General features: G+C 39.4%; 1 protein-coding gene across 1 annotated transcript; it reads left to right on the top strand.

Annotated features, from left to right (window-relative positions):
* The first annotated feature begins 654 nt into the window (after nucleotides 1–654).
* sstr1b (somatostatin receptor 1b) lies at nucleotides 655–22,020 on the top strand. The gene is made up of 2 exons (XM_067525291.1): nucleotides 655–925; nucleotides 15,882–22,020. Exon 2 carries the CDS (start codon nucleotides 16,461–16,463, stop codon nucleotides 17,568–17,570), a length of 1,110 nt encoding a protein of 369 aa, XP_067381392.1. The 5' UTR covers nucleotides 655–925; nucleotides 15,882–16,460; the 3' UTR covers nucleotides 17,571–22,020.
* The last annotated feature ends 1,831 nt before the right edge of the window (nucleotides 22,021–23,851 follow it).

Here is a 23,851-nt window from a genome sequence, read left to right as displayed (position 1 = left end):
TGGCTCAGCCGCTAAAAATGAATGGTTAGGTTTATGCACAAAAAAGAGTAGGGTAGGGTTAGATGAAGATCATGGGGTGGATTGAGATACAAAAATATGCTTCTCATTTTAATTCCTGTGCTTTGAGTTAGGGTTTGATAATACTGAGGCTAGTAGGTAGGTGGCAACCTGCAGAACAACCATGGGTGTGATAACTCACCATATAATGACATGATAACACTCAGATGCTGTTTTTTACCATTTATACATTTCTGCAGTGCCGGTCAGAGCCCGGTAGAAATTGGGGAGGGTTGCGTCAGGAAGGGCTTTCCCATGCGGACAATGACTCGCTGTGGCGACCCCGAACTCACGGGATAAACCGAAAGGACAAAAAACAAAACAAAAACATTTCTACTATGTTTAAAATAAAATGTTCTCTATTCTTGTTTATCTTCCGCAACCATTTTTCCCCTCACTCAGAGCAACAACATTTTTTAAGCCATCAAACTTTCATTTTCCTCACCTCAAGATGTATTTTTCAGGGAAACGAATGGTTGTGTCTCCCTATTGAAGTAGAAGAATGTAGCAGGCAGTGGTGGAGATGGAACTTCAAAGAGTGGAGAGAAGGTTTCAGTGTAACAGAGAGAGAGAGAGAGAGAGAGAGAGAGAGAACATGCCAGCGTGCTGCAGAAATGAGCATCTAACAGCACAGACAGAGAGAGAGACTGTGTGTGAGGAGGCAAAGGAGACAGTAGCAGCATTAAACAGCTCACACATCGATGCATGTTGACAGATACACAGCTGGTGACGGGCAAACGACAGAAATGACAAGATTCTCACCTTCCAGAGGAGAGATGGAGGAGGGGAACCGATATCCTGTACCTTTTTATTATTGCAGTGATTAGGCTGGGAAGACAGCAGCATCAACACCACTACAGATACTAGGGTAAGTTATTACCACACGCAAGCAGAAATTTAAATTCATCTGATTCATTGTCATGTGTATGAACAGGTTTAGGTCTTTTTTATTACATCTTTTTTTGGAAAAAAATCTATGGCATTGTTTGAATAGTAAATGAAGGAAAAAATCTCCAGCAGCTTTAAAAGATATTCCAACAATATGTTTCTCTGACCTTCATCTTTTGAATGGTATATTTTACATCAGTGACTAAACACTGTGTATCTTTGTTCTTGCCTTTCAAGATTATTTCTCAGTTGCACTGTTGACACTCATTAACCAGATTTCATATTCTACAACCCTACGTCCTTATAATAGTTACTGTCCTGAGGGATTCATTTTTGAATGTTGTTTTTACTGTGTGTTGGAAAAAGGACATTTTCAGGAGTGTGTTGGAAGCACACTTACAAAATATCTATTTTTGCTCTGCATTTACTGTCTTCAAACCCATATTAATCACTACTGCAAATAACAGATTTTGATAAAATTAGACATTAGGGTTCGCATGATCCTTTGCTCCAGCTCCCCTGCGACTCCTAATGGATGGAGGCACTTTTTTAGAATATAATATATAATTCGTTAGCACCACTTACTCATTTTGGTTTCAATTCCCTCTTTAAAATCTGATGCACATACTGCATATTTAACACAGTGTTTGCATCTTTACAAGGAGCACTAACCTGCTATGTACAACATGGTTGATTCTAAGCTCTTCATAGACGAATTGTGACTTTCAGTAAATATAGATTGATTAACATGATGTAGACGTAATGTCATTTCTAAGTGTACAGTAGTTGTAACTTTACTCAGTTTAACGAATTCACATATTACATTGTTGGAGGGAAGATTTCCCCCTTTGATAGTAGAGTGAAGAATCACTGACTGGAATCTTACCCTAAGACAAACCAAGCATGTATTTATTTTTGACCCGTCACCAGTCAGTCCTTATTATTCCTTCTCGCTTCCTGTCATCTCTCCCCCACCCACACGATGTCTCTATCTCCCTCCCTTTCTCTGGCCCATGTGCACGCATGACTTTCATTGCCTATCACTCACTCCCACAGTAAACACTCTTCTTTCTCACTGAATAATGAGCCTATAAGCTGTTGATTGAGTCACTTATTGTTTACTGTTACTAATCAGAAATGTTTGAAAGGCACAGTAATTTTGAAAACCCATTGAACATGTTTTTGCCCTTGGATTTCACTCTTTAGTTGCATGCATCACTAAAGTGCTTTCCTGGGCGCTTTTTTTTTTTTTTTTTTTTCGTGCAGGACAAATTTAAATGATTTCTGATTTAAATCATTTTAATTTGTACATCAGTTGACGGTGATTAAATTAAAATGTTTTGTATGCCTGATGTTTGCCAGGGTTTGAACTGGTTTTATGTAATTGAAGACTGCATTATCCATATAATCAATGGTATAAACATGCAACAACATGGCAATTTGAGTGAGCAAAAGGATTTCCTGTGTAGAACTGTGTCTCCAGCCTTTTCATCCCACAGACTAGGAAGAAGATAATAATTGATGCCTTTTTCCCCACAAGGAAGTAGATCCAAAAACATACAGTTATTAAAATAACACCTTTGCACAATTTACTACTACAAATGATTTTTAAACAGAATCCTATTGATCAGTGTATGAATTTTCATCAAGTTTGACTTTTTCTTCTCAGTTTTTTTTTGTGTTGTTCCAGTGCAAACAAAAACAATAAGCACATGAATATCAAAACATTTGCAATTGGAACAATTTTCTGACAGAATTGCGAGGGTGCCAATATTTTTGGCCATCGCTGTTCTTGACTGTTGTGACTGAAGCACATCGCAGTAAGGGTTAGGGGGTTAGGGTTAGGGTTTTGTAGACCTGCAGGAGTAAGTTTAGGGGTTGACCACTGTGTAGGTTAGAAACAGAGCTGTTAATAATATCTAGGGCAGCTATTGGAAGCCAGTGCAGAGATATGAATGGTAGTGTGACGCGTGTCCTCTTTTGATGATCCAAAACAAAATGTGCTGCTGCATTTTGGATCATGTGGAGGGCTTTGATTGTCTATGCTGCTTACCTTTTTAGCAGGGTATTACAATAGTTAAGAGATACTCGCACAGGAGCAGGGTGGATTAAAGATAGTGACTAATCGTTCTGATGCTGTAAAGGGCCAATGCCAATGACCGAAGATGTAATCAGTAATGCTTGTTTGTTCATCGTGACATGTTGCATCCTCTTTCTTTGCGGTGGTTTACTGGCATAGACTGGAGACGACATCTTTCAATAGTGGATAGACACAAGCATGGGCAGCACAGTGGTGGAGGGGTTGTCACTGGGTTCAAATCATTCTGCTGCCTAAAGCCTTTCTGTGTGGAGTTCGCATGTTCTCCCCATGCTTGTTTCCACGCACAGTCCACAGGCTCCATCATTGGTGAGTCCAAATTGCACATAGGTGTGAATGTCTCTCTGCGTTGGCCCTGAGGTAGAATGGAGACCTGTCCAGGGTGTACTCTGCCCTTTGACAGTCTTCACCCCCAGGATAAGTGCTCACAGATAATGGATGGATGGAAACAGGCCTTGATTAATAGTGTTTTGAAAAGGTTCTCTAAATTCTGTTAATATTTTTCTACATTTGTTAGAAACCTGACTATAAACTAAAACATACATTTATGTAGCAGTTGTGTTTTGAATAAAACTAATAATAATAGACAATAATAGATCTACACTTTTTTTCATGACCTATGACTCTCAAATGATGCTGAATCAAAATTAATATCCTTTATGTGAATAAACCACATGTTGTTTTCATGTTCTAAAACACTTGCAGGAAATTGCGAGGGCACATTTTAAGCTGAGAACACATTATTATTATTTTGTGTTGAACAAACAGTTTTTGTATGCTGTTGCATATAGAATTGCAGCTTTATGGCAGCTTGAATTTAAGTTGTCTTCTTTACTTCTGTCATCAATTGAACTGTAGAAAGCGTTCTCGGTTTTCTAATCGATCCTGATCTGCAACAGCCCTATCAAAAAAAAAAGAAAAGCAGATTTTAAAATTGTTGAATTGTTCTTGTTTTAGTTCAGCTCCATAATATAAATTAAAACCAGAAACTATGCACAGTACTGTCTCTTTAAGCTTTATCTGTTAAGTCCAACACTTCCAGGCCTAATTGAAAAGAGATGGGGGAGGTTGAGCTGTCATTAAGTAAACATAAAATAAACCGCACATTCATTTCACTTTTAAATCAGGGGACTTCAGAGAGGCTCAATTGTCTACACTATTTAATTAAATTCACTACAGTCATGGCAAGCTAATTAAATCAGCACATTTAAGGGAAACACATTAATCCTCTTGATTCTTTCTTTTTCAATATTTGATCTGGGAAAATCTATTTAAAAAGCACATTCGTGTGCATGTAATGGTCAAGATCAAGTAGATGTGGCTGCAAAAGAAGTCTAAGTGGCCCAAACACAGGAGATAATGTCAGGATCTGGACCTCATTTCCACTTCCTGCCCTGGACTTTTATTTTGTAGCCCCTTTTACCTGCTTCCTGCCTCATGTTTTGCTAATCATTCTGATTGTTTTCACCTGTTCCCTGCCAGTGTACCTTGCTCCCAGGTTTACCTGACATGTGTTTGTGGATTCCTGATTCTTATTTTTTGAACTCTGTTCTCTGTTCCTGGGCTGAGGTTTGGTTTTATTCTTGAGTTTAATGTTTAACTACCTGTTGTGCTTTTTTCATGTCCTCCTCTCGGGAGTGAATTTATGTTATTCCTTATTTTTCTTGATTAATAAACCTGGTTATCAGTTTACTTCCTATTACCGTCTCTTCACTTTGGTCCATCCTTATACAAAATTGAGACAGATAATGAGATAATAACAGGCAGGAACAGGAGAGAATGCAAAACAGAAGCTAAGCAGAGGTGGCCGTCTTGAAAGAGTATTATTATAATTATTATTCAATTCAATAAAACTTTATTTATATAGCGCCAATTCACAACAAAGTCATCTCAGGGCACTTTACAGAATAAAGATTATAAAGATGTATAGAGAGAACCCAACAATTCCCCCTGGAGCAAACCATAGGCAACAGTGGAGGAAAAACTCCCTTTAACGGAAGAAACCTCCAGCAGAACCAGGCTCAGGGTGGACGGCCATCTGCCTCGACCGGTTGGGGTGAGTGGAAAGGGGAGAGAGAAAAGAACAGAGCAACAAAAGCAACAACAAAACATCGGGCAGATTGGTAGGACCAGTAGCTGCAGACTGGAAAACACACATCTTCAAAGCCGGGGGACACCTGGAGAAAGGGACAGAGAGAGGGGGACAGAGAAGGACAAAGACAACTACGGGAGAGAACACAAAGAGTTAATGACATACAGTGGTGACAATTGTGCGGTGAGAGGAGAAGAGAGATGGTCAAGAGGAGGAACGGAGCTCAGTGCATCGGGGGGTGGGTCCCCCAGCAGTCTAAGCCTATAGCAGCATAATAATAACTAATTATAAGCTTTATTAAAGAGGAAGGTATTAACCTTAGAGTTAAAAGTAGAGAGGGTGTCTGCTTCCCGAATTTGAACTGGGTGCTGGTTCCGTAGGAGAGGAGCTTGATAGCTAAAGGCTCTACCTCCCATTCTACCTTTGGAAATTCTGGGAACCACAAGTAGGCCTGCATTCTGAGATTGAAGTGGTCTACTGGGATGATATGGTGCTATGAGGTCTTCTATATATGATGGAGCCTGACCATTCAGAGCTTTATATGTAAGAAGCAGGGTTTTAAATTCTATTCTAAATTTAATAGGAAGCCAATGGAGAGAAGCTTGTGAAGGTGAAATATGATCTCTCTTGCTAGTTCCAGTCAGCACTCTTGCTGCAGCATTTTGGATTAATTGCAGGCTCTTTAGGGAGTTACTGGGGCATCCTGAAAGTAGGGAATTACAGTAGTCCAACCTGGAGGTAACAAATGCATGGACCAGTTTTTCGGCATCACTTTGAGACAGGATGCTCCTAATTTTGGCCATTTTCCATAGGTGGAAGAAGGCTGGTCTAGAGATTTGTTTTATATGTGAGGTAATGGACAAATCCTAGTCAAAAATAACTCCAAGGTTAATCATTCTTCTATTGTTATTGCGAATGTGGCGCAGGAGGTAAAGCAGTCGTCCACCAATCCCAGGGTTGCTGGACTGATCCCCGGCTTCTCTACTCACATGATCCTGTGTATGTGTGTGTGTATACATCTATAACCGTGTGTGAGGATACATATACATTTATAAGTGTGTGTGTGTGTTTGTACGTATAGGTAGATATACCGGTGCTGGTCATATAATTAGAATATCTTCACAAAGTTGATTTATTTCACTAATTCCATTCAAGAAGTGAAACTTGTATAATGTATCCATTCATTAAACACAGACTGATATATTTCAAGTGTTTATTTCTTTTAATTTTGAGGATTATAACTGACAACTAATGAAAACCCCAAATTCAGTATCTCAGAAAATTAGAATATTACTTAAGACCGATATAAAGAAAGGATTTTTAGAAATCTTGGCCAGCCGAAAAGTATGAACATGGAAAGTATGAGCATGTAGAGCACTCAATACTTAGTTGGGCTCCTTTTGCCTGAGTTATTGCAGAAATGCGGTGCGGCATGGAGTCGATCAGTCTGTACCACTGCTCAAGTTTTATTGTGACCTTGAGCATCCTAAGTTACACAATCAAGATTAAATACACAGGCACAGGGGCTTCAATAAAGAGGCCACAACAGTCAGTGTGGGTTAACTGCCATAACAGCTATTTAATAAAAACAAAACAATATTAAAATCCTAAAATTAAAAGGAAAAGAATATGACAAAATCGTACTACGGCCGGGAGACGAACCACCCACTGGAAGGGGGCTGGGAGTATCCTAAATGTGACGTAACCACACAACAAACCAAAACCATATTAAATAAAAAGACAATAAACCATACAAACACAGAGCATGCAGTATAATGGTGAGTGAACTCCCAATATACCAGCCATACCCATAGGTGGAGGCCCCAACCGCCGCAGTACTAGAAACAAAAGAAAAGTTAAAACTCAACCAAATCCAAAAACATAACAGTCAGTGCTCTGCCTGCAAACAAACAAAGCACTGTTACAAAATGTGTAAAGAAATAAACATACATTTTATATTTTTATATAAACATATAAACCCCAAACCTTACACCAGGTGATAAGACTGCTCCACTTGTTAACCTACAAAAGTTATGGCAGACCCACTTAAATTATAAACCAGTACCTCAGGGCATTTAAGCACCTGCTTCCACTAGATACATCAAAATACAAAACACACAAATATAAATGTAACTTCCTAAAACCATGAACAGAAACATCTCAACAGTCACAGCAGAAGGAGCAGCAGCCAGTTTCCCACACCTGTTTCACATTTCTCTCTTAATCAGTTTGCCGTTTCTCTCATTGCCACCACCCCTGCCCGAGTCCTAGTGTCTATCTGCCACATTATGAGAGCCCAGGTTGCTCTGATAGTGGCCTTCAGCTCTTCTGCATTGTTGGGTCTGGCATATCGCATCTTCCTCTTCACAAAATCTATGGGGTTAAGGTCAGGCAAGTTTGCTGGCAAATACAGAACAGGGATACCATGGGCCTTAAACCAGGTACTGGTAGATTTGGCCCTGTGTGCAGGTGCCAAATCCTGTTGGAAAATGAAATCTGCATCTCCATAAAGTTGGTCAGCAGCAGGAACCATGAACTGCTCTAAAACGTCCTGGTATACAGCTGCGTTAACCTTGGACCTCAGAAAACCGTGGAGCAACACCAGCAGATGACATGGCATCCAACCCATCACTGACTGTGGAAACTTTGCACTGGACCTAAAGCAATGTGGATTCTTTGCCTCTCCTCTCTTCCTCCAGACTCTGGGACACTGATTTCCAAAGAAAATGCTAAATTGACTTTCATCAGAGAACATAACTTTGGACCACTCAGCAGCAGTCCAGTCCTTTTTGTCTTTACCCCAGGCGAGACGCTGTTTGAGGTTCAAGAGTGGCTTGACACAAGGAATGCGACAGCTGAAACCCATGTCTTGCATACGTATGTGCGTAGTGGCTCTGACTCCAGGTGCAGTCCACTCTTTGTGAAATCTATTGTTTTTTTGTTTTTTTAAGTAATATTCTAATATCTCTGAGATACTGAATTTGGGGTTTTCATTAGTTGTCAGTTATCATCATCAAAATTAAAAGAAATAATCACTTGAAATATGTCAGTCTGGAATGAATGGATACATTATACAAGTTTCACTTCTTGAATGGAATTAGTGAAATAAATCAACTTTGCGAAGATATTCTAATTATATAACCAGCACCTGTACATCTATAAGTGTGTGTGTGTGTGTGTGTGTGTGTATAGATACATATACAAATAATTCTGTTTTCAGACACATATGAAGGGTCAATTGTGGTTCAATTTTCACTGTTTGGAGGAGATTGATCAATAAAGTTTTGAGAAAATCAAGAATAAATCTCTTTGTCCCAATAATTTTTATTAGAAGAGGTAAAAAATATTTGTTTCTAACTTTACGGACAACGTTTCTTACATCTTGAAGTTCCATCTCATAAAATGTCTTCTCATAGCCTCATTACTTTTTATTTGTACATCACTTGTGAGTCACTTTGGATAAAAGCATCTGCCAAATGACAAAATGTAATGTACTTGTGTTATGTTTCTGACAGCAGGACATAAAGGTTTAGAGAGTGTTTCGAACTTGAATTGGATTTTTGGAAAAGACTGATCAGTACAATCCCACAAAATTTTCAGGTAGGACGTGCTGAAAGTAAAGTTTCACATGCAGATTTGATTTAACCATTATTCTATGGTCAAATCTGCTTCTAAATTATTTTTTGTGTGTTTGTGTCGGTGTTTCCAAAATTTTTTCTTGCCATTTTAGTTCCCAGAAATCCTAGAAACTAAGAACATAAATCATTATACTAATTCCATGACTATAGTAAATCCTAATGACCATACAAATTCATATATTCTATGACTTTATACTTAACAGCAGTATACCTTTCTCCTTCCCCTATTTGATGCTCCTCAAACACCTTAGCTAGAAACAAAGTGGCTGAAATGCAGAGCTGAATCCTTAGTTCATTATTTATTATTTCATTAGCAGCTGCACTTCAGGCTGTGAGCTGCAGATATGTCATGTAAAATGAGATGAAGATTGGCCCGAGCATGTAAATGGTAGCTACCACAGCAGTGAGTAAAGTGAATGCAAATGAAAGAGAGGATGAGGGATTCGAAGCACTCTCGCACTTCCAGCTAATTTTTCCTGCTTCATGCCACCAGCTACATAATTATGAAAACGGGGTGCAATTTCAGCTCTACTCTGGAGATTAATGCAATGTTTGAGCCTGAAAAAATGCACCCTTAGGTTTCTCATACAATCATTATAGGAGCTGAGGCAGCCGTCTTGGAGGAATGAATTTTTTTATTTTTTTTTCAAGAAAGAGAAATCAAATAATGTTTGAAATAATGGGACTAAGGTAACTGTGCCCTGAGACATCACATATTGACACTGTGACAACAAGTAACTCTTTCCTTCATCTTAAACTGATCTCTGCTCATTTCCAAGCAGACTAGAAATTTCAAATAGCTTTTCCTTCCGAGGGAAAGTATAGCATCAAAAGTACAAAAATGCCAAATGTGGAGAAGTCAAAGTTGAGAAGGTTCCAGCTTCTACACTAATTTCTGTGTGGACAGATTAAAGAAACAATATACAAGAACTTTGACAAAGCAGGAGTAGTTTTTCGCACAAGCTTCCAGATTTTATCCTAAGCTAATAATATTCAGACTCCTTTATTATAAGGCAAATTCATACAGAGGTGACAACAGCTGTTACAGTCCTTGGTCTTTGCAGTCTAACACTTATTCTCCTACATACAGTTCCCCCCTTTTTATTTTGTGGCACCGCTGAGCTATTGTCATTCGAATTGACCTGCACACAGTACAGGAGTTCTAGGCTCTGACTCAGTCAGTCCAGAACATGGACCCTGTTGTCTTTATATCGTTTCTATCTAGTTCTTGCCGCATAGTGGCTTCCTGGGAAACAAGTCACAGGTTCTTTGCAGACTGCGTAAGGTTCTCCTCTAGAATTTCTCTGTTTTGTTGAATTAATTTTACCCTTTAGCTTTAGAAGCCTCCAGGATACGAGAGGTGCAGTGCCACAGCATGGTGCTCCCACTACCACAGAGTGGGGGTGTGCATTTGAAGATATGCAGTGTTTGTTTGAGGTCACAGTATCTAAGTCTGATGACTAAAATGTAGGAAAAAAAGGGTCAGATTCATCAGAGCAAAGAACCTTCTTCCAGAAGATAAATTCACTCTCCAACATTCTTTCTGACAAACTCATAGATTTAATATGAACTATTTTTCTTTGATATAAAACTTCAACTTGGACAGCAAACAGTTCTTATGCCCTGATCATTTTATTACATTATAAGATAAACCTTTATTCCATTTCACAGCAGCAGTAAAAGTGTGCTAAATTTGTGGCAAGAATTTTATGTACAGAATAAAAAACAAAAAAGTCCAAATAAAAAGATAGGAATTTTTGTTTTACAATTCTACAATCGTACAGTATCAAGTATACAATCATCAAACAATCAGTTGCTCTAGGGTTCATCTTATTGAACGGTGTTACAATTAGCAGTTTAAATGTATAATATAGTGAGTTTTGGTTCACTGGGAGCAGCTAGGGTTGTAAAGTCTGACTGTAACATTTAGGATGTAACAGTCTATCACTGAAGGAGCTGCACCTACAGGGGGTGGGGATTATTCTCCAGCTGGATGATAGCTTGGCTACCATCTTCCTTTCTCCCACCTCCTGTACTGTGTCCAGGGGCATCCCCAGAACTGAGCTGGTCTTCCTGATCAACTTATCCAGTCTCTTCCTGTCAGCTGTAGAGATGCTGCTGCACCAGCAGACCACAGCATCGAAGATGGGATGAGGCCACCACAGAGTCAGCAGAAAGAGTCTGCTCTGTCTTTCCCTGTAAAGTACATCTTTGTTATCTGTCCAGTCTATTTTATTGTTTAGGTGAACACACAGGTATTAATAAGAGTTCACTCGCTCAATGTCCCTGGATGTTCACTGGTGATGGTGAAGAGTGTGTGTGTCTGCAGAAATCCACTACCAGCTCTTTGGTTTTCCTCTCATTGTACTCGAGGCAGCTTCACTGGCACCCATCCACAGAGTCCTGGATCAGTTGTCTGTACTCTCTGTCATCATCATCTTTGATCAGATTGACGATGGCAGAGTCAGAGAACTTCTGCAAGTGACAGGTTGCTGAGCTGAACATGGCATTACATGCTTTAAAAATACTAAACTTATGTATTAAACACATCTTTAAGGTCTGCTCACACCTTGGGTGCTTAATTGTAAACTCACCAATCTGGTGGAAGCACTATAAATTGGCAGGACGGGGCCGTCCACCCGTACTTCAAAATACGTGTTTTCGTGTTTACCAATATCTAATATATCCTTGAAAAAGTAGTTGCAAAACAGTTAGGTGACCACCTGTACAGGAATCATTTGTATGAAGACTTTCAGTCAGGATTTAGAGTTCATCATAGTACAGAAACAGCACTGGTAAAAGTCACCAACGATCTTCTCATGGCCTCAGATAATGGACTCATCTCTATACTTGTTCTGTTAGATCTTAGTGCTGCATTTGATACCATTGATCACAACATTTTATTACAGAGACTAGAACATGAAATTGGGATTAAAGGAACTGAACTAGGTTGGTTTAAATCTTATCTATCTGATAGATTTCAATTTGTTCATGTTAATGATGAATCCTCCATGCACACAAAGTTTAGGTATGGAGTTCCACAAGGCTCTGTGTTAGGACCAATACTTTTTACTTTATATATGTCTCATTTCCGTTTCTATGCTGATGATACCCAGCTATATCTATCTATAAAACCAGATGAAAAAAAATCAGTTAATAAAGCTTAAAGCCTACAAGACATAAAGGTCTGGATGTCCCACAATTTTTTACTTCTAAACTCACAAAACTGAAGTCACAGTATTTGGGCCCAAAACTCTCAGGAGACATGATGTCCAACCATATTGTTACTCTAGATGGCATAAGTCTGGCCTCCAGTACTACTGCAAGGAACCTTGGAGTTATTTTTGATCAGGATCTGTCCTTTAACTCACATATAAAACAAATCTCTAGAACAGCCTTCTTCCACCTACGGAACATTGCCAAAATTAGGAGCATACTGTCTCAAAGTGATGCCGAAAAACTGGTCCATGCATTTGTTACCTCTAGGTTGGACTACTGTAATTCCCTACTTTCAGGAGGCCCCAGTAACTCCCTAAAGACCCTGCAATTAATCCAAAATGCTGCAGCAAGACTGCTGACTGGAACTAGCAAGAGAGATCATATTTCACCTTCACTAGCTTCTCTCCATTGACTTCCATTAAAATCTAGAATAGAATTTAAAACCCTGCTTCTTACATATAAAGCTATGAACGGTCAGGCTCCATCATATATAGAAGATCTCATAGCACCATATCATCCCAGTAGACCACTTCGATCTCAGAATGCAGGCCTACTTGTGGGCAGAGCCACTCATTCTCCCATTTTGGTCTGGACAAGGAAACATTCCTTAGCTAAAATAAACTTTACAAATCTTTGAAAATGTCATCATCTTGCAAATGTAGACATCCAGGAAATGGAGCTCTCCTTCTGTATGCACGGGTGAATACCAATTACCAAAGCTTTCTTCACAAAGCTTGGATACACACACTGAGCAAACTTGTTGAATGCATTCATTGAATTCGTAAACTTCTATAAATGTCACTCATGTGGAAAGGTAAAAAACATTTCCTTTCAACACCAACGTTGACTTCTTTGTTATGTCTGTGTGACAAAGTCCTTTGTTAACTGTACCTAATTGATTTTGGAGCTTTACCCTAGACAATACCTAAAGCATTTTTCTGAGTGAATATTTACCAGTGGTTCAATGCCAAATCGTTGCCTGTGAACTGTTTGAAGGAGTAGAAGGTGACGTAGACACACAAAGTGATTTTGCTGAGGTTACAGCTCAGCTGAAAGACAGAGGATGCATCGGTAAAGTGATGCAGGGGGAATTCGGAAGTGACGTGAGCAGTTAGAAAAGATATGACTTCCACTTCTAATTAGACACCATGTCTCAGCTGTAATTGGACGTTTCCATTCACAAACGTCTGGTTCGACTGTCAGGAAATTGTCTCTGCTTGTCTGTTATAAATCTTTAGGTAAATATATCAAAATCCATTGTGCTAATCTGCATCACAAGATGACGTGAATCATGTGCTGTTTGCTGTTGACTGCTGAACTACAAGCTGTTTATCTGAAAAAACTATCTGAGTGACATATTCCATCTCTGGTGGCCATGACTGATAAACCATTAACCATAGTGAAATGTCTTCTTAGTTTATCTTATTGGTTTGTGCCATGAGACACTTTCACAAACATGCGTTGCCAAAATACAGATGGTAATGACACAGATTTCTCTTCTTTGAGGCTGCACCCATAACAGCTACAGCTGGATTGTATTGTACACTTTCACAATCAAAGAGGCTTTTTAAACTGTGCTCAAGCATGAAACAGAATGATCACACAAAACAAACAAAGCAGAATTTGTAAGTTGTAACTCACCTGGATGAATAAAGTTTTGAAATGTCAACATTAAAACATAAAGCATCATTCAACCTAACATTTTTTTGTAGTAGAAGGTTATGTCCATAGACAGCAGGGGTTTAGCTGTCTACCCAGAGAACTGCATCCTCCTGGGCTGTACAATCCAAAAACTTCATCAAGTTTCCTTCTCATTCATGACTCTGGCATTTTCATAGGCTACTTTTGAGCATCCATCATCACACTGTAAATTGAGTAGGATTTTGTTTATTAGGACCCAGTATCATCAGCGTCCCAGGAGTGTTCGACTGTGGCACAGGAGATAGAGCAGTCGTTCACCAGTCCTAGGATTGTCGCTTCAATCCCTGCCTCAAGTGGCCTTGAGCAAGACACTGTTGTGTGTGTGTGTGTGTATGATTGTGTGCAGTGCAAATGGGTGAAAAAGAACCAGTGAAAAGTGCTTTGAGTACCAATAGGTAGAAAAGTGTTGTATAATTGCAGACCACTGATTGCCCTCAAGCTCCACTTAGCTTCCCAACACCAGGTTGCTTCCATAACTGCTAACTTCAATTGGCATTTCACAAATAAGCTGCTGTGCTGTTGATGTGTGTCAACCGAGTGTTTTTAAAAAAATCCTTTAAAACACAGTCCACAGCTATTTATGATGGTTGAAATCAAAACTTTGGGAACATTCCAACATCAAACGCTGTGATGTATTGTTAATCATTTTTTCCTTCAATCCATTTGAATATTATACATTTTGACATTATTTGGGTGGCTCAAGAGACATGTTAAAGCTGATATGAGCAAAAATTCCCTAACGTTCCCATGTGTGTGCCAAACCCCTACACAGGTGTACAGGTTATTGCAGGTCCGCCCACAGAAAGTTGTTGGTTCAATCCCCGGCTCCTCCGGTCGTGTCGAAGTGTCCTTGAGCAAGACACTGAACCCCCAACTTAGTTGCTCCCCGTGAGCGTTGGCCATTGGAGCATCCCCCATTGATGCATGAGTGTGTGTGTGATTGTGAGTGCGAATGGGAGAATAAAACGCAGTGTAAAGCGCTTTGAGTGCCAATAGGTAGAAAAACACTGAAAGACCATTTACCAATCCTGTACTTCTTGTTCAGTAATCACTGTACCACCAAGCACAGCTCAAACTCCATCCTTAAGTTTGCTGATGATACAACCATCTTGGGCCCTATCAACCATAACGATGAGACCACCTACATGAGGTGAAAACTATTGCCAGCTGGTGTCAGCACAATAACCTAACAATAACTTAACGTCAGCAAAACTAAAGAGATGATAGTAGACTTCAGGAGACAGCGTGAAGTCAGAAACAGCCCCCATCGGCAATGCTGATGTAGAGCAGGTCAAAAGCTACATAATTTTTTTTAGCATTTCTTTGCATTTTTGACTGAGTGTTAACCTGCATATGACAAATAAACCAATCTGAATCTGAATCAGTGTCAACATTTTATAGTTGTCTATGTGCTGCTTACAGTAAAATTCAGTCTTTTGCATTTGACACAACACTGTATCATTGGAGGTGAAAAGGACAAATTTAGTAATGTATTAAATGTGCTGATCAAACAAGAGAGCGGGATCTAATGATCCAAAAGGATTCAAAATTGTTGAGAGTTACAGTTAATTGATCAAATTGGTCTTTGTGTTGGTCGGGCAGTGACCACCAATTTAAGAGCAAGAAATTTGTGACATCCACCTGTTCACAGAGACCCTGCTTATAGTGGAAACTTGAAAATGAGCGACGACTCAAATCGAGGGATAGGGTATAAAATATAAAATGGGACCAGGAATAATTTTTATTAGGAATTTCTTATACTAATAGAAAAATTGAATTTACCTTACCAATCCAACAAGTCTAACAGAACAGTCAGGCAGATGTCCATCGAGCCCAGTCAGTTTAGATTCACACAGTACTAGAAGCGGTCGTTTCACTTTAACAAATCAGTGTTGCTGCAGAAAGCCAGTGAAATAATAAACACACACTTATTCTTTTGCATGTGCAACTGAATTTTGCATTTTTCTAACTGAACTGACTAACTGAATAACTGAACATCATTATGTTCAGTTATTTTTATATAATACATGGTTACAAAGCCTCACAGAATTTAACAAAGTGTCACCAGGGTTATAAATGTATGATAAATGCAGCAATGTCTCAGGTGTGACTCATCTATACTCTGAATTTGTGTTTGTGTCTACAGTATATGTTGCAAACTAAGTGACAGCTCTTTGTTTTCTCGCAGGCTGTTATGATTCAGGTCACACGACAGTGGAGCATAATGCGTCCTGAGATGAAGCTTCTGCAGGGTCTGGGTGATTTCTCTGCACTCTGCATCAGCTGTGAGACTCCATCAGAGAGCCAACCCGCCCCAGGAGCTGAAAAACAACACCACCTTTCAATTCACACTTGATGTGATCTGCCAGTATGGCCCATTTCAATCAACAGATGGAGTTCTTATTAAGTCCAAGTGGTCTTATCACATACTACCCACAACCAATGGATACTAAGCTTTATCTTGACTTGTAATGGTGTATAATTTGCTAGATTTGTGCAAAACAGCGTGTACAGAAACTGCTTAACAAGCAGATTTTCTATAACTAAGAGGAGACGAGTGAACATTGTCTGGATTCCATTTAATAAGAAATTACTAAGAAACTCAGAGACATAACGGCTGTGATTGATGGAAACAATGGACATGTCTTATTTTTCTTATATAGCATTAATTAAGAACATTTAAAAAGGAAGTTTAAATCTGCTTTCAGCTCTCTTTGGCTCTACCCCCTAGTAGATTTTCCAAATAACCTAAGCTTACACACCAAAAATGACAATGGATTTCAATGGCAGCCAGGACTTGTCCTACCCAACAGCCCTGCCTTTAAACACAAGCATGGACTATGAGGACTACTACCAGGAGCCTGATGCCAGTAAAATCATCATCCCATCCATCTATGCCCTTGTCTGCTGCATAGGTCTCACTGGCAATGCCATGGTCATCTATGTCATTCTAAAATATGCCAAAATGAAAACAGCCACAAACATTTACATTCTTAACTTAGCTATTGCTGATGAGTTATTCATGTTAAGTGTTCCTTTTCTGGCCACATCTGCTGCTATCCGTCATTGGCCATTTGGATCACTGATGTGCAGGTTGGTGCTCAGTGTGGATGGTATCAACATGTTCACCTCCATCTTCTGCCTCACTGTGCTGAGTGTGGACCGTTATGTTGCAGTCGTACATCCTATCAAGGCTGCCCGCTACCGCAGACCCACTGTAGCCAAAGTAGTCAATGTGTGTGTTTGGGGGTTGTCACTCATCGTCATCCTGCCCATAATTATCTTCGCAGACACTGTACCAGCACAGGATGGTGGCGTCAACTGTAACTTCTTGTGGCCCGAAGCAGCGTGGTCAGAAGCATTTGTGGTCTATACCTTCCTATTGGGTTTCCTGCTCCCGGTTGGAGCCATCTGCCTTTGCTATTGTTTGATGGTGGCTAGGATGCGAGCGGTGGGACTAAAAGCGGGCTGGCTTCAAAGGCGGCGGTCGGAGAAGAAAATCACACGCATGGTGCTGCTTGTTGTTGCAGTGTTTGTCCTCTGCTGGTTGCCCTTCTACATTGTCCAGCTGATCAGCGTTTTCCACCACCCCCCAGACCCCATGGTCACTCAGCTTTTTGTCATCCTCAGCTACGCTAACAGTGGAGCCAATCCTATTCTCTATGGCTTTGTGTCTGACAATTTCCGGCGTTCGTTTCAGCGCATTGTATGTTTCCGCTGGCTGGAGTCTGGGTTGGATGCAGAGCAGGTGGATTACTGTGCTGTAGCTGTGAAGAGACAAGCGACATGTAGCCCTCTGGATTTTCCCAAAGACTGTATGCCTTCCGATGTGGTGTTTCGCAATGGGACATATACCTCTCGCACAACCACAGTGTAACCAGCAGCATGAGGATTCTTTATTGTGTGTTGCTGTGGTGTTGGTCCGGTTTGATTGCAATGCAGGTGGAATACTGAGCTGTGCTGAAACATTTATCAGAACAGGGTAGAAACACAGGGTAGTCACAACCTAAAGATGAGTTTCTAAATTTCAAGGTTTTACAGAACAGCTCGTGGATATACATGTGTTTATAAAAAAATACATAATTTCAATCAATTCTGTGTTAGGACAGGATATATTGAACAAACTGATATGGCCAAGTCAGCTGTGGTTTGGAAAAGGCTTCGAGCAGGCTCTCTATTCTATGCACAGCAGAACCCTATGGGCCATATGAGATACAACAGAATTTAAGAGAGACAAAAAAATTGTGAGAAGTTTGAGGGTGGATTTGGTAAAAAAAAAAACAAGAGCGGTCTGATGTTCAAGACAGAAAGGTGTTTATAGACATTTGAAAGGAAGGGGATGGTTTAGAGGTCCCGTCTCTCAACTTCAGCATCAAAGTAACTCGCCACAGAAAGAGACAGTGCCGGTTGTCTTTTTGGTACAAAAGGGAATTTAAACAGAGTCCTTCCTTTAGATGGAGCAAAGAGTGGTGTTTGAGCCTGGCTCTCAAATAAGTTGGTGTTATCAGATCTTATTCCCCGTTCTCATGGCTGCTCATTGTCTTTAGTCCGTTGTTTGAGAACACTATTTTAGCTCTTTGCCTCACTCTCTGCCTTCAGTCAACATGCAGAGGACTTCACGATGTTACCAATGATGAGGCAATATGCTTTGTCAGCAACATTCTGCTGTTTATCACAGCTTGATTTTAAATAGGAGCCAAAAGAACATTTCTTTTGACTTCAAGGACTCAGATCTTGAAACATCACTAATAGAATTTCAACTGCATTTCATATTTTTTGGCTCAGGTGAGGTGTGCAGTGAGGGACCCAGGTGGAACAGTAAGGTTACAGGGAGCAGAGGTAAAGAAGGTGCAGGACTTTAAGTACGTAGGATCGATTCAGAGCAACAGTGTGCAACCTCCTAAGCTTCTAGCCTTGCTACCTTTCCACCTGGTCTCATGGACACACAGTATGTCCACCTTCCTTCTCTGCATCATGTCAATCAACTCTCTAAACTTCACTGTCATAGTCCCAACATTCAAAGTCCCTACTCTCAGTCCTACACTCTTAGCTTTCCTTTTCTCTCTCTGCCCATGAACGCACCTTCCTCCTCTCCTTCTTCGACCAACAGTATTTCAGTATCCACAGGTCATGATGTTAACACGGGCCCTGACTGTTATGGTATGGAAGGCAAATTTGGTGTGGAAGTCATCATTGTCATGGTTGTCATCATGATTGTTTGGCATGTGTTTTACGTTAAATACCCTTCCTGACACATCACTCTGCATTTATCCAGATTTGGGACTAGCTCCCTTGTAGATTCATTATTGGTGTATCTGTCTGTATTCGTTGTATTTTTGTTTGTTCATTTTATATGTCTGGGTAGAGCTGTTCAAATTTTAGTTCTGTTTGTAAAAAAACAAACTATTTTGCTTCGGTTTTGGAACATGACATGCTGGAATAAATAATTATATATTAATTTAATGCTAAAAAAAGGATTTTTTTCAATTTAGTTTTTTTATGTCATTTTATGTGGTGCTGGTTGCTGGTCTCTTTTTAAAGGTTCGGCTACAAGGTTGACTCAAGTTCTAAAGCTTTTAGATGTGAACATCTCTGCACCACTGCCAGTGCTGTTCTGGGTTTTACCTTAAGGAGATATCGATGGCACCTCTCCACAATAAAAGCACAACTGTGAAAATATAAAAAAACAAAGTCATTGTCATATAATAGTGAGGGGGACCTGGTGGCTAAATGGGTAGAGCATTAGGTTGGGATGCAGAAGGACGCAGGATCAAATCCCAGCCATCAAGGGCCACCTCAGTTACCATTCCAGACCCCAGATAGAATGGGCTCAGATAAAAACTGTGGAATGTCCTGTCAGGCTGTTTGACTCAGTGTCATCTTTCTTGTCTGAAAACGCATTTTTATCGAAATGCCTTTCGATGTTACATTAGATTCTTAGTATAAATAGTCAATTCTATCTATGTCACTGAATGTAGTTTTCTTTTGTGCTTTTTTAAAATTTTATATTTATACTGATTTTATTTATTTATTTATGTTTATTTTCCTTTTTAATGCTCAACACTTTGTACTTTGTTTGATAAGTGCTTTATAAATAAAGCTATTATTATTATTATTATTATTATTATTATTATTATTATTTTTATTATTATTATTATAAAATGGGAGGATTGTTGCAGGAAGTGCATTTAGTGTAAAATCATGTCAAATCACTGTACGTAACACGTTCCACTGTGGTGAGTCCTGAAAGGACAAGCTGAAAGCTGCTGATCATTCTATTGTCATGTAAGAGTGACATATACATCTACTGGCCACTTTATTAGGTACACCTTTAGCTTCTAATGCAATCCAATACAGCAGCTCTGACATAAATTCTACAGTTTTTAGGTTGAAACTGTCAGAAAGATGATAATTCTACTGTCTGCTTATTATTGAGGTCAAAGTGGGTAGTGAAGTTTGAATGCATTATAAGAAGAAGCTGTCTTGCAAATGGGTCACTGCACATTATGCTGTAATGCTGCCTTTTTTAATTTGTTTCACTCCAACTGATTTCTCAAAGATTTCACTGGTGACTGAAGTGTCTCTGACCTATCACAATGCTGCAATGTCACTAAATCATTCATGGTCTAGTGTTTGTTGTAAACCTCTTTACAAGTCAGCCCATAAAATGCATGAGGTGGCCAAAACGGAAGAACCTCCTCTTCTTCTAGTGCTCTCCAGTACAACTTCCACCACACACTCAGTAATAAACAGAGAGTAGAATCATCACCTTTCTGACAGTTTTGACTTCAAAAATAAGAAATTATGATCTTGTAAAAGTAGAATTCATGACAGAGCTGCTGTATTGAATTGCATTGGGCTGTACCAAATAAAGTGGCCAGTAAGCATGAATGTATGAAGCCACTTCTACAGGAGCTCACTGGATCAAGGAACCAACATAAGTAAAAACTGGTTGAGAAATCTGAGCCAGCTCTAAAAAACAAACAAACAACAACAACAAAAAAAAAAACAAGACAGCTAGTCTTGGGGGTTTCTGCCTTGTAAACCTGAACTGGGAGCTACTTTCACAGTAAAGGCTCTTTAGAAATTCTAGGACCCACAATTAGACCTGCACTCTGAGAGCAAAGTCTTCAGATAGGATATACCCTGACTATTAGGAGCTTTGTATGTAAGAAGGAGGGTTTTTAAATTCTATTCTGGCTTTTATAGAGAGCCTGTGGAAAGAATTATTGGCCTGAATATAGGACCATATTTCTAAAAGTCAATTTTCAAAATATCAGTGTCAAATTACATGAAATGACAAATGAATTAGTTTCTAGAATGCTTTTGCATTGTAAACCAAATCTGTGCTCTTATTTTTAAGTGCCAAATCCACTCTGGGTGCAAGGCAAGAATAACTACCCTCAGCACAGAGCTACGTACTGTTTATACCACCGCAGATTTTAACAACAAAAATGAAGAGAACAACTTTGCCTTTGTATATGTAATTTTTTAGTCTTTCTGCCACTGTTTCATTCAATAAAGTAATGTCAGCTGTTGTGTGTAAAAGTTACTTCTTTGTGTTCTATTTTGTAAAAGCATGCAAAGTTCAGTTTTATTTATATTTTGGTTATTACCTGCAGCAAACTATCCTGTTAATGGACACGGGGTGGTAGCATCTCATGTGCAGCGTGGATTATCTCATATGATAAAATAATTTTAGCCTGTTTAATGAAGCTGGTGAGTGATGTATATAAAAAAACATCTAGAACAGTTTTTAGTGAATCTGCTTTTAGATGCATGTTTAGAGTGAGAGATTTTAATATTCTCTAAAATTATATTCATTCAAATGAATGGCTTTGTAACACAGAGTAATTCGGCCATGCAGTGATTATTGTTGTAAACTTCTAAAACTGGTTCAATTTGCCTTGGTAAACCTATAGGGGGCCCCCTATATCCCGGCTCCTCTGGCCACATGTCAAAGTGTCCTTGAGCAAGACACTGAACCCCAACTTAGTTGCTCCCGGTGAGTGTTGGCCAGCTGCATAGCAGCTCCCCCATCGGTGTGTGAGTGTGTGTGTGATTGTGAGTGTGAATGGGTGAATAAGAAGCAGTGTAAATGCTTTGAGTGCCAATAGGTAGAAAAGTGCTGTATAAGTGCAGAACATTTACCATTTACCATCTATACTTTACTTTAATTTCTGAAATTGTGCACAATCAACACTCAAAGCAGGCACAAATACATGAGTGTAGCCATACATACAGTTAACAAGTATTGTATGCTCACCATAGACCCCTTACATAGTCGTACCTGTTGTAGTTACTGTAAGCTGATCTGTTAATAAATGAAAACTCTAGTACCTTTTTTTTTTCACTCACTATAGCCTCACATCTTTATCCCCTTGCACATTCCACATTTCATGATATAGGTCAACATCTGAATGAAAAATGTATTTGTTCTGCTTTGTGGTGTTAATTTGTTAGATTGAAACAGCTGAAAGCTGTCTGTGTTTGTGAATCCTGCATTTGGCTTTTGCCTCAAGTTTATAATTAAAGATCCTTATATTTCATCATTGCCTTCAGTCAGACTCAAGTATATTCTCCATCGCCAAAAAGGACACTCACTGTCTCCACAGAAACCAATCAAGATTCAGCTTTGCAACAGTATTGGTTGTAAATGGTAGATGTTCCTGCACTCATATAGTGCTATTCTACCTGTTTGGTACTTAAAGCCCTTTACACTGCTTCTTATTCACCCGTTTGCACTCAAAACCAAATGCTATGCCCTGTAGGAGCTGGGAATCAAACCAGCATCTGGGGGATTGGTGGATGACCACATTTGACACCACAGTCTCCCCAAGTTGTCCAAGAAATCCTCCAATCTAAACGACCACATTGGCTACAACCTATAGAAACACCAATATATCAGTGGGCACCATTTACAGCAAGTAACAAGGTACATTCGAATATAATGTTAAGGTACTTCTGTGGAGTACTTCTATTTTAGGTTACTTTTTACATTTAATCCACTACAAGCCTTAATACAAATATGAATTAACGAATAAAAGTTGCTGTCTACAATTACTACACTAATGAGTAGAAAAGATTTCTATTCATGATTGGTTGCTTGTCAGTCTGCAGCTTGGATTGGCTTGTTCATCTGTGCCATAGATCTCCCCCCCTGAGGGGGGTTGTAGGGTTTGGTTGGGTGTTTGTAAAAAATATTGAAAAGTTTTATTTTTATTCTTTCACTAAGGATCAACAACTTTTAGTGTATTCAGTTGTCCTCCTTATGTATTATCAATACAATTGTTGAAATAAAAAGTTCAGCTGATCTTGCTCCAGACGGGTAAGCAAAGCTTTAGTATGCAACAAAAAAAGTCTGGCACTCAAATCCACAACTTCACTAGAACACATGCAACCTAACTGCTGGTGAATTCTGATGAAACACACAAACACATTCTGTATTATTTTGTCCTGATAGATTGCTGTAGTATGACATATTATATATGTGTGCACAATGAATATTAATAACAGGCTGAGTATAAAGAGCAGGCTCAATAAGGATTTGTAATACCTGATGTCTTCAGTCAATTTATGTTGCATCTCCTGTCATTGTTCCTGAAATAAGTCCATCAAACACTGCAGCTTGAAGACTTTATAATTCTAAGGCTCAGAGAGAGATTGCTGTCCATGTGCTCTTCTGTGATAATGGCCTGTGTGACACACTGACTGCAGTCAGACCTCTACTGTACCATAGAAAGTCACAAATTGATGCTTTTACACCCTTGGAAATTAGGCACATATTTTGGGATGGATGTGGTTAACAAGTATGGTTTGTTTGGAAATGTTGCCAGGAGAAAGTCTCTTCTGTCTAAAAAGAACATTAAAGGATGAATCAGGTTTGCAAAACTGTATCTGAACAAAGACACAGGGAGCATAGAAATAACAAAAGTAGAACAAATACAGAGAAAACTCCATTGCCTCATACAGAAGACTTGTGGACCAATGTCCTGGACAGAAGAGACCGAAGTGACTTGTTGGCCATAATGCCCAGAGCCTTGTTAGGTGAAAAACAAATTGCGTTTTATCTTCAAACTGTAATTGAGAAAAAAATGTTCAGTAGTGCATTAGGGTGGCTGAGCTCAAGATCAAGATGGGTGTGCACCAACCACAGGG

The sequence above is a fragment of the Channa argus genome, chromosome 12, assembly GCF_033026475.1.
Source record: "Channa argus isolate prfri chromosome 12, Channa argus male v1.0, whole genome shotgun sequence".
Classification (NCBI taxonomy): domain Eukaryota; kingdom Metazoa; phylum Chordata; class Actinopteri; order Anabantiformes; family Channidae; genus Channa; species Channa argus.
This window is presented reverse-complemented; position numbering and strand designations above follow the sequence as displayed.